The following is a 14169-nucleotide window of genomic DNA, read 5'->3' as shown; positions in this document are numbered from 1 at the left end:
AAGTAATATTCTTTTTACAACTATTAATTATTTTTTGCTCCTATTGATGACAAGTAAAATGTGGGCATGATAAGAATCTATGGTGCTATTCCTATTAAATGCTCTTATGTTGAATTTAGTAATTTCAGCTTTTGAGGAAGTTTTTCTTTAATCCAATGCTAGTTAATCACACAGTATCCCTCTATCCTAATGTCGTGGTTATGTTCAGGGTTACTTAGGAAAGCCTGTGCTTATCCCAGCAGGTTTGGGTGCAAGGCAGTAGATATCCTAAAGACACACACGCTCATTCAGTTTCCAGGGGGTGTGTGTGTGTGTGCTTTTTTAAATCATTTTTAAATTAGTCTAACATGGAGCATGGGTCTTGTTCTTTTGAAAAATAGCAAAATCACATTCACCTTTTTTTAAGACCTAAAAAAAATGTACATCTTATAAAGAAACATAACTTGGACTGTTACTAGCACAAAGTGTACATTTTTTTATTTCTAGTAATTTTGAAACTCTAAAAAAGAAATATTAAAGTCACAACATATATGTGACAGTCAACTTTAATAATAATGACTTAGGAGACCAAAGTGTAAGAAAAAGGAGATTTTTGATAAATGAAAGAATAACTAGAACTGTGTAAAGGGGTACAATACTGTCCAATTGTGTGGCCTCCCTTCCTTGTTTCCTGCAGACAGCTGAGCTCTTGTCCACCAGCTACCTTACCACTCCAAGCTCAGTGTGAACCAGACTTATCGGGGCTTTTGAGACCAGGGGAATGACCACTTCTGGGTTAAATGGCAACCCTTCCCTTATTGTGCTCTTGAGTGCAATACTCCCACCCTCTCCTCCCCAAAAAAAATCTGTGTAATAAGTGTTGAGCACTGAGACTTAACAAATGTCAAATTTCATTATCTTGTTTGAGACAGCATATATGTAGATTTGTGTGTGTGTGTATTTTTTAATGGAATTGATTGAAGTAATTCTGTAATAGTAAACACTATTTAGAATCATTATTTAGTAAGTAATAATGGGAATATTTTTTTTTTAACAGATCCTTATGCACACAAAAGATATGGTTCAGAAGGTAAAGTTTCTTAACTTTATTATGTAAAATTTTCAGTTTTATATCCTTTTTCTTTTTTTTTCTTTGTTAATAAAATTTAAATGCTTTTATAGTAGATCATCTGCTATGTCAGGATGTGATGAATTCCAAACACTGATTATTTTATTGTGATACATTTTATTGGTACTGCATTTTCAACCCCAAATACAAATGTTATCCTTTCTTTACTACAGTATTGGATGTCCATAGCTAACAAGCATAAAGTTAACAAACTATTAAATCTGTGCTTTGACTTATTTTTATTTTACATTGTCGAAAAAGAGTAAAAAAATGTCATTGTGCAAAACTCAAAACAAGGAATTATGTGGCACCCAGATATGTAAACTAAGAAAGGATGAACAGGGATTTGCTCCACCCTATAGTGGCTATTTACTTCTAGAGATTTGGTGATAGTGAGAGTTTGGAGACAGACTTTAATTGACACATTAGTTAGTGCTTGCTCACAGCTCCAGGTCCTTCTTTTAAGTCTTGGCATGGGCATTGCATGTGTGCAGTATGTTATTTATTTTATGTTAAAATTCCACCAGTTACACATCAGCTGTACTTGGGATATTTTATTGTTATATTTTTTCTTACAAGTATATATTTCAGATCAGTACTAGTAAAGATATATTATCATAGCTATGTGTTCATGCTAGCAATTTGATTTCCTACTGTAATATAAACTTGTCTTTTCAAATAGTATAATTCTGTATGAAAGATTTTATTTTTTTCATCCATGCAGCAGATGAGTGCATTTTTTCCCACAAGTCACATGTTGAATTATTATTGATACATGGTTTATTGCTTAAATTTAAACATTATAAAATATTAACAGTGTTATTTATTTTTAGATGAACCTGGAAGTAATTTATGGTGACACAGATTCTATCATGATTAATACGAACAGTAATAATCTGGAGGAGGTCTTTAAGCTTGGGAACAAGGTAGTTCAAATTTTAAGCATTAGTTTAACAGCTTTCTTTTTCTTTTATTTAAATGTTTTCAGTTATCAGACTTAACATATTATTCTCAAATATTATTATTATTCTCACTTTAGTGTACTTTAGACTTTGTCAAAAGCAATAATAATTCCATTTTGTGTTTTAATATTTTGAATGATGTTTTTCTCATGCCTTTTTGACCGATATTACAGTAATGTTTACTTGCACTGTAACCTTTGGGACTTTTTTTATTTCTGCTGTTAAGTTTAAAACTTGCAGTGTAAGCATATTTTTATTTTAACCAGACGTGGATAAAGTAGCCCAAACCAACCAATATAATTTACTTTATATTAAAAAAAAATATTAATAATCTGAAGTAAAAGTACTTGTCAAAAAAATGAACTTGAGAAATGGTAAAAAAAAAAAGTATTAGGTCAACATCTTCTCAAGTTAGTTGATTTAAATGTTCTAATATACTGAAACAAAAATAACATTAATGGTTTGAGTGGTTTAAAAAAATAAATAAATAAAACGTACAATAAGTCTTTTAATTTGTCGAAATCTATGTCTTCCTATAGAACTGGAATAGCCAAGTGGAGTAAGTAAAAAAAAAAATACATGAAGCATATTTTAATTACTATGTTATATTTTCAAACAGACTTTAAATGGCAAATAAATCTTTTCAAAAGGCACATCTTTGAGCAACTGAAAGCACACCCTTCAACATTTGTTTCTAAATAAACTTTGAACTGCGTTCTTTAACTCTTTTAGGGCTAATTATTTTTTTCTTTTTCTCCCAGGGCTGCATATTTTTCCAAAAAACTCAATGGTTTCACACATAACATAAAATACTTATTTATGACAAATGTCACTGTGTTCCAAGAGCCTCTACAGTATGTAAATTCACATACTTATTACATACCTGTTTGTCTCATCACTCATAAGCTGAAAGGCACTTTCTGGAAATAAAACAGCTACCTGTCTTTCGTTTTCGTTTTCGATTTCCAGATCTCTTGCATTCAAATCAAAGTTTGATAAATCAGTCTGGTTCAACGATAATACACAAAAAACAAAAAAAATAAATCAATAGTACACACAGAGTATTTTCCGTTGTGCATTCACTTCACTGTTTTGTCTGATGTTGATGCCATTCTAGATGTTGTTTACTCTACGATACTCATGCATATGCAAAAATTTGACATCAAATCAACGAGTCTAACAGCCCTCCTAGCAAAGAGGGCCTACCTATAATGTAATAGTGAGTTTTTTCGACATTCACAGCTGATTATCACCCTCAACTCCTGCTGTTGACAAAAGTCGACATCCGCCCTAAAAGAGTTAACATACAGCTCTCCCATGTTAGTTAATGTTGCACATGCTAAGAATTTCTGTGATGGTTTTCACGCTGTCAGACAAGCTGTTTTGATTACTAGATAGTACTGTTTGTAATTATAATAATACTTAATTTAGACAATCAGAAGTAGATAGGCCCTAACTTTCGTATTTACTTTTTTTTTCCCCACTAGCAATATTGTCTAGCACAGATAGTAAGTTAGTGATGTTCTTTGGCTATTGTTGATATTGAAGTGCTATTTAGAAAGCAAGCAGAACTTGCTATTTACGTAGAGAGTAAGATGGAGTTAATCTCTGCTGAAATGTCTGCCTCTTTTAACACACACAGATGGTAATACATGATAAAACTGTTGTTTTCCATCTTAGTCTAAATATTGACTGAATTTGAAGCCAGGGATGTTCACTCAAGATCCGTGTCAAATCCTTCATGGGTCTGATTTTTAAACTTCTTAGCTGGATGTTCCAGAAAATTGGTAACATAGATTTGAGCAACTTGAAGGTTAGTTGCGACTTGCTCACAACTAACATCTGTGACTGGCTGCCAGTTACTGACTATGAAGTCAGCAGAATAATCTAATGATGGCAAAGAGCTGTCACTAATTCTTTGCAGTAGAAGAGACTTCAGGATTTTAAAATGTTAAATGTGAAATGTTCAAATATTAACAGTTTTTTTTTAAACATACATCAGTGAAAGTAAAACAATTTTGTTACATAAAACTACTCTGTAAATTATCCTTTTTCCAGAAATTTTACTAAAGTACAAGTAACAGAAGAAATTTAACATATGATAATCCACCTCTATAACCCAGTGCCAGACTTTACTTCACAATTTCTGTAGCCTGAAGAACTAGTGGGTCCTTTTTGTAAAACAGATAAAAGCAAATATCAAGATGAACAAAACTTTAATTCTGCATATGACATCACAAACATTCTTGCGGTATATGAAATTTATGAAGCAGTTTTTCTATTGAAACCATTGTTAAAATTGGGTCAACATCTTTAAAGGTAAAGCTGTGTGGACACAAGTAGCCATTTTAACATTGATACTCTTGTGCCAATTCCTATTTTATTTGTGCTAATTCTTTTTCCACTAAGGGTTTTAATTAGATATACTGTATTTCTAATTGTATTTTGACTGACCCTTATTAACATGACATATATGTTTACTCTGGTTAAATAAAATGTATTTGAAATGCAATTGAAGAAGTCTCTCTAACTCTAAATTTTAACTAGTCAAAATATATTTAGAAATATCTCAAATTGTATATAGCAAGCTGTTGTTATGCCTTGGTGTGATTAATTATAATAATAAAATGTTTTGATATGTAAAATGTATTTTCAAAAGGAAAATATTTTGTGCAGTACAGCATATTTTTGAGTCAACAAAGTAAAAACTAAAGATATCTTCTATTCAGTATTGACTGAATTGCAGAACTATAATGTATTTTCTGTTGTTTTTGAAGGTTTCGTACTTCTGAGGGACATTTTCTATTGAACTTTATGAAACATTCATGTTTTTCATTAGCTATACTGCTCAAAAAAATTAAAGTAACACTTTTTAATCGGAGTATAGCATCAAGTCAGTGAAACTTCTGAGATATTGATCTTGTCAGTTAAGTAGCAGAGGGGGCTGTTAATCAGTTTTAGCTGCTTTGGTGTTAATGAAATTAACAACAGGTGCACTAGAAGGCCAACAATGAGATGACCCCCAAAACAGGATGGTTTAACAGGTGGAGGCCACTGATGTTTTTCCCTCCTCATCTTTTCTGACTGTTTTTTTCACTCGTTTTGCATTTGGCTATAGTCAGTGTCACAACTGGTAGCATGAGGCAATACCTGGACACTACAGAGGTTGTACAGGTAGTCTAACTTCTCCAAGATGGCACATCAATTCGTGCCATTGCAAGAAGGTTTGCTGTGTCCCCCAGCACAGTTTCAAGGGCATGGAGGAGATTCCAGGAGACGGGCAGTTACTGTAGGAGAGCTGCACAGGGCTGTAGAAAGTCCTTAACCCTTTAGAAGGACCGGTATCTGCTCCTTTGTGAGAGGAGGAAGAGGAGGAGCACTGGCAGAGCCCTACAAAATGATCTCCAGCAGGCCACCGGTGGGAATGTCTCTGACCAAGCAATCAGAAACAGACTTCATTTGGAACTCAAAACACCCACGTATCTGAAGACCGACCCTACAAAGACCTCAGGCAGAAGGTGGCATGGCTTTACCTAATTTTCAGTTTTATTACTGGGCAGCAAACATACAAGCCATAAAAACCTGGACACAAATATATGAACATACACAGGCTTGGTCCGCAATAGAAGTAAAATCCTGTAGTACTTCTTTATACTCCCTGCTCTGCTCTCCAATAAATGCAAGTTATTGCAAATATACTAATAACCCAATTGTGCTTGACTCACTCAGAATATGGAACCAACTTAGAAAGCATTTTAAGATGGAAAATCTTTTATCCGTGGCACCTCTGCAAGAGAACCACCTCTTTCATCCCTCGCAAACATATCCAGTTTTTAATACCTGGAAAAGTTTTGGGGTTAAAATGCTCAGAGATCTTTATATAGACAACATATATGCATCTTTTGAACAATTACATTCAAAATTCAACCTCCCAGCTACACATTTCTTTCAATATCTTCAAATTAGAAGTTTTGTTAAACAGAAATTGCCCGATTTTCCCCACCTCATACCCTCCACAATGCTGGAAAAAATACTGCTCAATTTCGAGGAATTAAACACCATTTCCGCATTATATAAAATCCTATTAGAGTCCCTACCTTTCAAAGATCCAAGAGGACATTGGGAAGAAGATCTCTTAATCAATATATCAGAAAAGGAGTGGAAGGTAGCAAAGCAGAGAATTCACTCAAGCTCCATATGCGCAAAGCATAGAATTATTCAACTGAAAATTATATATCGAGCTCATCTGTTTCGCTTAAAACTGTCCAAAATGTTTCCAGGGCAAGATCCAACCAGCGAACGCTGCAACCAAGCTCCTGCCTCACTGGGTCACATGTTTTGGGCCTGCACCAAACTAACATCATTTTGGACCAAAATTTTTAAGTGCCTTTCAGACAGCCTTGGGGTCACAATCCCTCCTAACCCATTAACAGCTGTGTTCGGTGTTCTTCCAGACGGACTTGAAGTGGAGAAGGACAAGAAAACGGTGATTGCATTCACTACACTTTTGGCACGCAGACTTATTCTGTTAAATTGGAAGAATCCTAACTCTCCTCTGATAAGTCAGTGGGAAACCGATGTTTTATATTATTTGAAATTGGAAAAAATCAAATTCTCAGTTAGAGGATCTATACAAATTTTTTTCAAAACCTGGCAGGATCTAATCAGTATTATTTTAGAATAAGAGAAATAACTATTACCTCATTTAATTCCCTTCTCCATTTCTTATTTACCTATATATTTATTTCTCCCTTTCTTTTGTTTATTGTTTCCATATTAAAAAGCCCTAAGCAATTCTCCTTTGGCTAAGCTTTCCTTCTCAGGGGTGGGGTTTGATTAGTCTTCAGTTTTGTTTGGTTATAAATTGATCTATTTGTATGGAAGGATTACAATAAAAATTAATAAATAAAAAAAAAAAAAAAAAAAAGAAAGACTTCATGAGGGTGGCCTGAGTGCCCAACGTCCTCTAGTGGGCCCTGTGCTCACTGCCTGGCACCATGGAGCTCAATTGGAATTTGCCATAGAATACCAGAATTAGCAGGTCCACCACTGGCACCCTGTGCTTTTCACAGATGAGAGCAGGTTCACCCTGAGCACTTGTGACAGACGTGAAAGGGTCTGGAGAAGCTGTGGAGAATGTTATGCTGCCTGTAACATCATTCAGCATGACCAGTTTGGTGGTGGGTCAGTGATGGTCTGGGGAGGCATATCCATGGAGGGACGCACAGACCTCTACAAGCTACACAACGGCACCTTGACTGCCATTAGGTATCAAGATGAAATCCTTGGACCCATTGTCAGACCCCATGCTGGTGCAGTGGGTCCTGTGTTCCTCCTTGTGCACAACAATGCTCGGGCTCATGTGGCAAGTATGTAGGCAGTTCCTGGAGGATGAAGAAATTGATACCATTGACTGGCCTCCACGCTCACCTGACCTAAATTCATTAGAACACCTCTGGGACATTATGGTCCATCCGACGCTGCCAGGTTGCACCTCAGACAGTCAAGGAGCTCAGTGATGTCCTGGTCCAGATCTGGAAGGATATCCCCAGGACACCATCTTTCATCTCATTAGGAGCATGCCCCGATGTTGTCAGACATGCGTACAAGCATGTGGGGGCCATACAAACCACTGAGTAGATTTTGAGATTGAGTTGCAGCAATGAAATTTTGGCAAAATGGACTAGCCTGCTGCATCATTTTTTAACTTTGATTTTCGGGGTGTCTTTGAATTCAGCCCTCTGTAGGTTGATAATTTTCATTTCCAGCAAATGATGTGACATCCTTTTATTTCTAACACATTACCCAGTCCATATCAGTATAGATATCCAGCAGGATTTTTTTCCCCCATTTGAGATCTGATTTGTTTTCAAAGTGTTCTTTTAATTTTTTTGAGCAGTTAATTTTAACTAGGGTTGTTTTTATTTTTTTAAAGTTGTATGTTTCTGGAGGACATTTCCCATTGAATTTCATCAAACATTCGTTTAGTAATTCTCACTAGTTAAGACAAGCTGTTTTAACTAGGGCTGCTGTTTTATTAAAAATGTAATTACAGTTAATCGCGCAATTACATTTTTAACATTTTTTAGTAACAGCTTATTAATTGAAATATTGCATATTTCCTTCAACCATATTAATATTTTCCCATGAAGCAAAAATAACTCTGTGATTAATTTCTAAGACAAAACAGTTTTAATAATCATTTGCCTTTGCAATTTAAATTGTTCCAGTTAATTTATTGAACAATTTTGTATAGGAGAAACAATTGAATAAACAGTGAAACACTAATCAAAAGCTCAAAGTGATTTTCTTCTTTGAGCCACCATGCAAATTATTCTAGCACTTTAATTGGTTGTTTAAAATGACAGGTACATGAAAAATAAGAGAGTATTGATTTTCTGACTATATATTCAGCCAGATATTTAAGCACATTTGTATATTTACACTGGTAGTTCAAGAAATTCTGTTTTGTTATTAACAATATAACCAGATACCGAAAGTAAATGTTCACAAGGAACCAGTGTTGGGAAATTTTACTTTTAAAGTAAACATACTTATGTTACTCATTATGTTCAGAAAAGTAGCTAAATATGTTAGTTACTTATTATAAAATGTAATGCATTACAAACAAGGAGATACTTTTGCATTACTTTTCCTTCTAGTAAAGAGATGAAACCCATAATTGTAATAAAAAAAAAATCTATTTAATTGAACAAATAGAATATTACAAAATTCATTGCTACTCCATTCCAAATTGAGATGCTAACGTACAGTAGCATTCAGTGCTACCCATTTTATTATGTAGCGTTTACTTACTTTACTTAAACTATGCTGGGTGGCACTTTGGGTGCCAAGTGATTGCCTTCAAGTTCTGGTAGCAGTGCTCCTTATTTTAAGCCTTTATTTTTTAAGATGCTTAGCACTGGGTACAGTAGAACATAAATGTCAATAAAGATTACAGTGATCCCTCGCTATATCGCGCTTCGCCTTTCGCGGCTTCACTCCATCGCGGATTTTATATGTAAGCATATTTAAATATATATCGCGGATTTTTTGCTGGTTCGCGGATTTCTGCGGACAATGGGTCTTTTAATTTCTGGTACATGCTTCCTCAGTTGGTTTGCCCAGTTGATTTCATACAAGGGACGCTATTGGCAGATGGCTGAGAAGCTACCCAACTTACTTTTCTCTCTCTCTTGCGCTGACTATCTGTGATCCTGACGTAGAGGGTGTGAGCAGGGGGGCTGTTCGCACACCTAGACGATACGGACGCTCGTCTAAAAATGCTGAAAGATTATCTTCACGTTGCTATCTTTTGTGCAGCTGCTTCCTGAAACGACATGCTACAAGGTGCTTCGCATACTTAAAAGCTCGAAGGGCACGTATTGATTTTTGATTGAAAAACAAACTCTGTCTCTCTCTCTCTCTCTCTTTGTCTGCTCCTGACGGAGGGGGTGTGAGCTGCCGCCTTCAACAGCTTTGTGCCGCGGTGCTTCGCATACTTAAAAGCAAACAGCCCTATTGATTTGTTTGCTTTTCTCTATCTATGTGACATTCTGTGCTCCTGACAAGCACTCCTTTGAAGAGGAAGATATGTTTGCATTCTTTTAATTGTGATCTTCTCTCTTGCTCTGACATTCTCTGCTCCTGACGGAGGGGGTGTGAGAAGGGGGGCTGTTCGCACCCCTAGAGAATACGGACGTTTGTCTAAAAAAAATGATGAAAGACTACCTTCACATTGCTTCCTCCCTTGCTGGGCTAACTTGTGGCTGCTTTGTCAAGCGATATGCTTCCCACACGGTGCTTCGCATACTTAAAAGCTCAAACAGCACCTATCGGTTTTTGATTGTTTGCTTCTCTCTCTCTCTCTCTCTCTCTCTCTCTCTCTCTCTCTCTCTCTCTCTCTCTCTCTCTCTCTCTCTCTCTCTGACATTCTCTGCTCCTGACATGCACTCCTTTGAAGAGGAAGATATGGTTGCATTCTTTTAATTGTGAGAAGGAACTATCATCTGTGTCTTGTCATGGAGCATGTTTAAACTTTTGAAAAAGAGACAAATGTTTGTTTGCAGTGTTTGAATAACGTTCCTGTCTCTCTACAACCTCCTGTGTTTCTGCGCAAATCTGTGACCCAAGCATGACAATATAAAAATAACCATATAAACATATGGTTTCTACTTCGCGGATTTTCTTATTTCGCGGGTGGCTCTGGAACGCAACCCCCACGATGGAGGAGGGATTACTGTATTTTGAATTTAAATGTAATGGCTACTACTCAAATACGAAAATACATTTAGTCCTTCTTGGTCTGTGAAGTAAATAACACCCATTCCTTTTTTTCTATCCTTAATGCAACACCCCCAAAGGTTTGGTTTATGAACACTAGCCGCTGTGCCGCCTGTGAACACTGTTTCAGCATACCTATAGAAAACAACTGGATTCAAACTAAACTGACTCTGTATTAATAGGTTTCTGGTAACTGGTTTAATTAACGCATTTAGGTGTTGCATTAAAAATAGCAGAAATTTTGAACATGTTAATCACATGCATTAACATCAATTATTTAGATGCCCTAGTTTAAACTGTTAATTTCTAACAGTACTTTCCATTTTAAACATCAAAAATTGTTTTCTGTCATAATTTGAAAAACTATGATTACATATTCACTAGTCACAATCAGAATTGCAAATTTGTTATTTCAGTTTGATCATCAGAAACTAACCACCTTCTCCCATTTATGTCCATGATGTTTTAAAGTAGAGATGGCTTTTTGAGATCATATTATAGAGATATCAATTTACTAGCCCAAATTTGAATTTCACATACTAGAAATCACATTTATCTAGTGTAAATCAACATTAGATATCTTTAGTGTTTATGTAATAAATGTATGAAAAATCAAATATCTTAAATCCAAGTTTAACCAGTCAAAATTTAATTTCAGATCATCTTTAATTCTGATTTTAAAACAGACATAATTAAAGATACTCTGCAGTACAATATAATTATAAACATTTCAAATTGAAACCTTCATAGAGGTCAGTAAGAAAAGTAAACTGGATGTCTCTAGTTTGCATTCCAGCAAGTCTCTTTTTGACTAGTCGAAAATATATTGGCAAAAATACTCAAATTAAAAATCACATTACACAAACTTATATTTTAAAGTTTAATTTAATAAATTTGGAGATTGATTTGGAAACTACTTTTCAGTGGTCAAAAATGCTGTTTAAGTGTGGGTGGAATGCCGAAACAAATTAAACAATAAAAAAGAAAAAGATGCTTCTTCAAATTTGTTTATTGTGAACTAGGCTTGTGTGAGAAAGTAATTTCACTATGTTGTCTAGTAGACAAACCAAGTCCAGAAAATGAACAGAGAAATAATTTTGTCATAATTTAATGTGGTTATTTGTCAGTAGCAATATAAATACTGATTTTTGTTATTGCAAAGAAACCTAATAAATGCATACACTAGTGTTCAAATGTCTTATCCACTGACTTAAGTGGTACGTTAGGATTCTTCCAGTTGAGCAAGATAAGTCTGTGCCAGTAGTGTAGTGAAGGCAATTACAGTTTGTTTGTCCTTCACAACTTTAAGCCCATCTGGAAGTAGACCAAACACAGCTGCTAGTGGATTAGGAGGGATTGTGATGCCCAGGCTGTCTGAAAGGCATTTAAAAAATGTTGTCCAAAATTATGTTAATTTGGTGCACACCCAAAACATATGGCCCAGTGAGGCTGGAACTTGATTGCAATGTTCGCAGGTTGGCTCTTGCCCGGGAAACATTTTGGACAATTTTAAATGAGAGAGATGCGCTCAATATATAATGTTAAGTAGAAAAATTGTATGCTTTGTGCATATGGAGCTCAAGTGAATTCTGTGCTTTACTACCTTCCATTCCTTTTCTGTGATGTTGAGTGAGAGATCCTTTTTCTACTGTACTCTGGGATCTTTGTAAGAGAGGCACTTTAAAATGTTTATATATTACAGAAATGCTGTTTGAGATTGATCATTATTTCTTCTGGTATAGAGGTAGGTGGGAGGTGAGGGAAATTGGGTAGGTTTTGTTTAACAAAGTTTCTAATTTGAAGCTAGTAAAAAAAAAAAAAAAAGTGTTGCTGGAAAGTTAAATTGGGGGTGTAATTGTTCGTAGAATGCGAAGGCATTGTCTATGTACAGATCTCTAAGTGATTTAATGTTTTCCAGACATTAAAAACTGCATACGTTTGAGAGGGTGGAAAAAGGTGATAAAAGCTTCTGTATCTTAAAATACTTCCTACACTGATTCAATATTCTGAGTGAGTGAAGCACTATTGGGTTGCTAATATATTGGCAATGACTGTTACTTATTGGGGTACAAAGCAAGGAATATAAAGAAGTATGAAGCCATGCCACCTTCTTCCTTAGGTCTTTGTAGGGTTATGGTTGAATTAAAAAATTCTGTACAGATCCTCTAATTGAATATTTGATTTTTTCCAATTTCAAATAGTATAAAACATTGGTTACCCACTGACTTAAAAGAGAAGAGTTAGGATTCTTCCAGTTTAGCAAAATAAGTCTGCGTGCCAAAAGTGTAGTGAATGCAATCAGTTTGTTTGTCCTTCTCCAATTTAAACCCATCTGGAAGAACACCAAACACAGCTGTTAATGGGTTAGGAGGGATTGTGACACCAAGGCTGTCTGAGAGGCACTTAAAAAATTTTGGTCCAAAATGATGTTAATTTGGTGCAGGCCCAAAACATGTGACCCAGTGAGGCTGGGACTTGATTGCAGCATTCGCAGGTTGGATCTTGCCCTGGAAACATTTTGGACAGTTTTAGGCGAGACAGATGTGCTCGATATATAATTTTGAGTTGAATAATTGCATGCTTTGCGCATATGGAGCTTGACTTAATTCTCTGCATTGCTACTTTCCCATTGTCCTCTTGGATCTTTGAAAGGGAGGGACTGTAAAATAATTTTATACATTGCAGAGATAGTGTCTAAGTCCTTGAAATTGAGCAATATTTTTTCCAGCATGAACGAGGGTGCAAGATGAGGAAAATCGGGCAGGTTCTGTTTAACAAAGTTCCTAATTTGAAGATAGTGAAAGAAATGTGTAGCTGGAAAGTTAAATTTGGAATGTAATTGTTAGTAGGATGCAAAGATGTTGTCTATATAAAGATCTCTGAGCAATTTAATCCCAAATTTTTTCCAGATATTAAAAACTGCATAAGTTTGCGAGGGTTGAAAGAGGTGGTTCTCTTGCAGAGGTGCCACAGATAAAAGCTTCTCCATCTTAAAATGCTTTCTACATTGGTTCCATATTCTGAGTGAGTGAAGCACAATTGGGTTATTAGTATATTTCCGATACCTTGCATTTATTGGGACACAAAGCAGGGAATATAAAGAAGTACTGCAGGATTTTATTTCTATTGCGGACCAGGCCTGTGTATGTTCATCTATTTGTGTCCAGGTTTTTATAGCTTGTATGTTTGCTGCCAGTAATAAAACTGAAAGTTAGATAGAGCCATGCCACCTTCTGCCTTAGGTCTTTGTAGGGTTGCTCTTTGGATACGTGGATGTGTTGACTTCCAAATAAATGAGGTTATTGTTGAATCTAATTTCTTAAAAAATTATTTATTGATGTATATTGGAATGTTTCGAAATAGAAAGAGAAGCTTAGTATGGATATTCATCTTGACAATGTTAATTCTTCCAGCTAAAGTTAGATGAAGAATAGACCATCTATGCAAGTCTTGCTTAATTTTTTCCATGCAGACAATGACATTTTGTTGATAAAGAGCTTTATGCTTACTTGTGATCTTTTCTCCTAGGTATTTAAACTGATCTACGATGACTAAAGGGAAGGTGTCCAATCTAATATTGTGTGCTTGAGAATTCAGTGGAAGAGCACACGTTTGTTCAAATTAATTCTGAGACACACAATCTTTTGAAATTCTGTTACTGCTGTTAGGACTGCATACACAGTATTTTGTGGATCAGATACAGTATATACAGTACCATATCATCTGCATATAAAGAAATTTTCTGTTCAAGTCCTTCTCTGATAATGCCCTTTATTTCATAAGAATTTCAACAGTGAGCAGCCAGTGGCTCAATGG

General features: G+C 35.4%; 1 protein-coding gene across 2 annotated transcripts in view; it reads left to right on the top strand.

Moving 5' to 3' along the window:
- pola1 (polymerase (DNA directed), alpha 1) overlaps window positions 1-14169 on the top strand; it is a 452854-nt gene that overhangs the window by 178325 nt on the left and 260360 nt on the right. For both annotated transcript variants that reach the window (XM_028799416.2, XM_028799415.2), the window contains exons 27-28: window positions 1037-1069; window positions 1942-2034. In XM_028799416.2, the coding sequence (XP_028655249.1) occupies window positions 1037-1069; window positions 1942-2034 (126 nt within the window). The remainder of the gene's footprint in view (window positions 1-1036; window positions 1070-1941; window positions 2035-14169) is intronic.

This window comes from Erpetoichthys calabaricus, chromosome 4 (genome assembly GCF_900747795.2).
Source record: "Erpetoichthys calabaricus chromosome 4, fErpCal1.3, whole genome shotgun sequence".
Taxonomy (NCBI): Eukaryota; Metazoa; Chordata; class Cladistia; order Polypteriformes; family Polypteridae; genus Erpetoichthys; species Erpetoichthys calabaricus.
The sequence above is the reverse complement of the archived record's forward strand: the minus strand, read 5'-3'. Positions and strand labels throughout refer to the sequence as shown.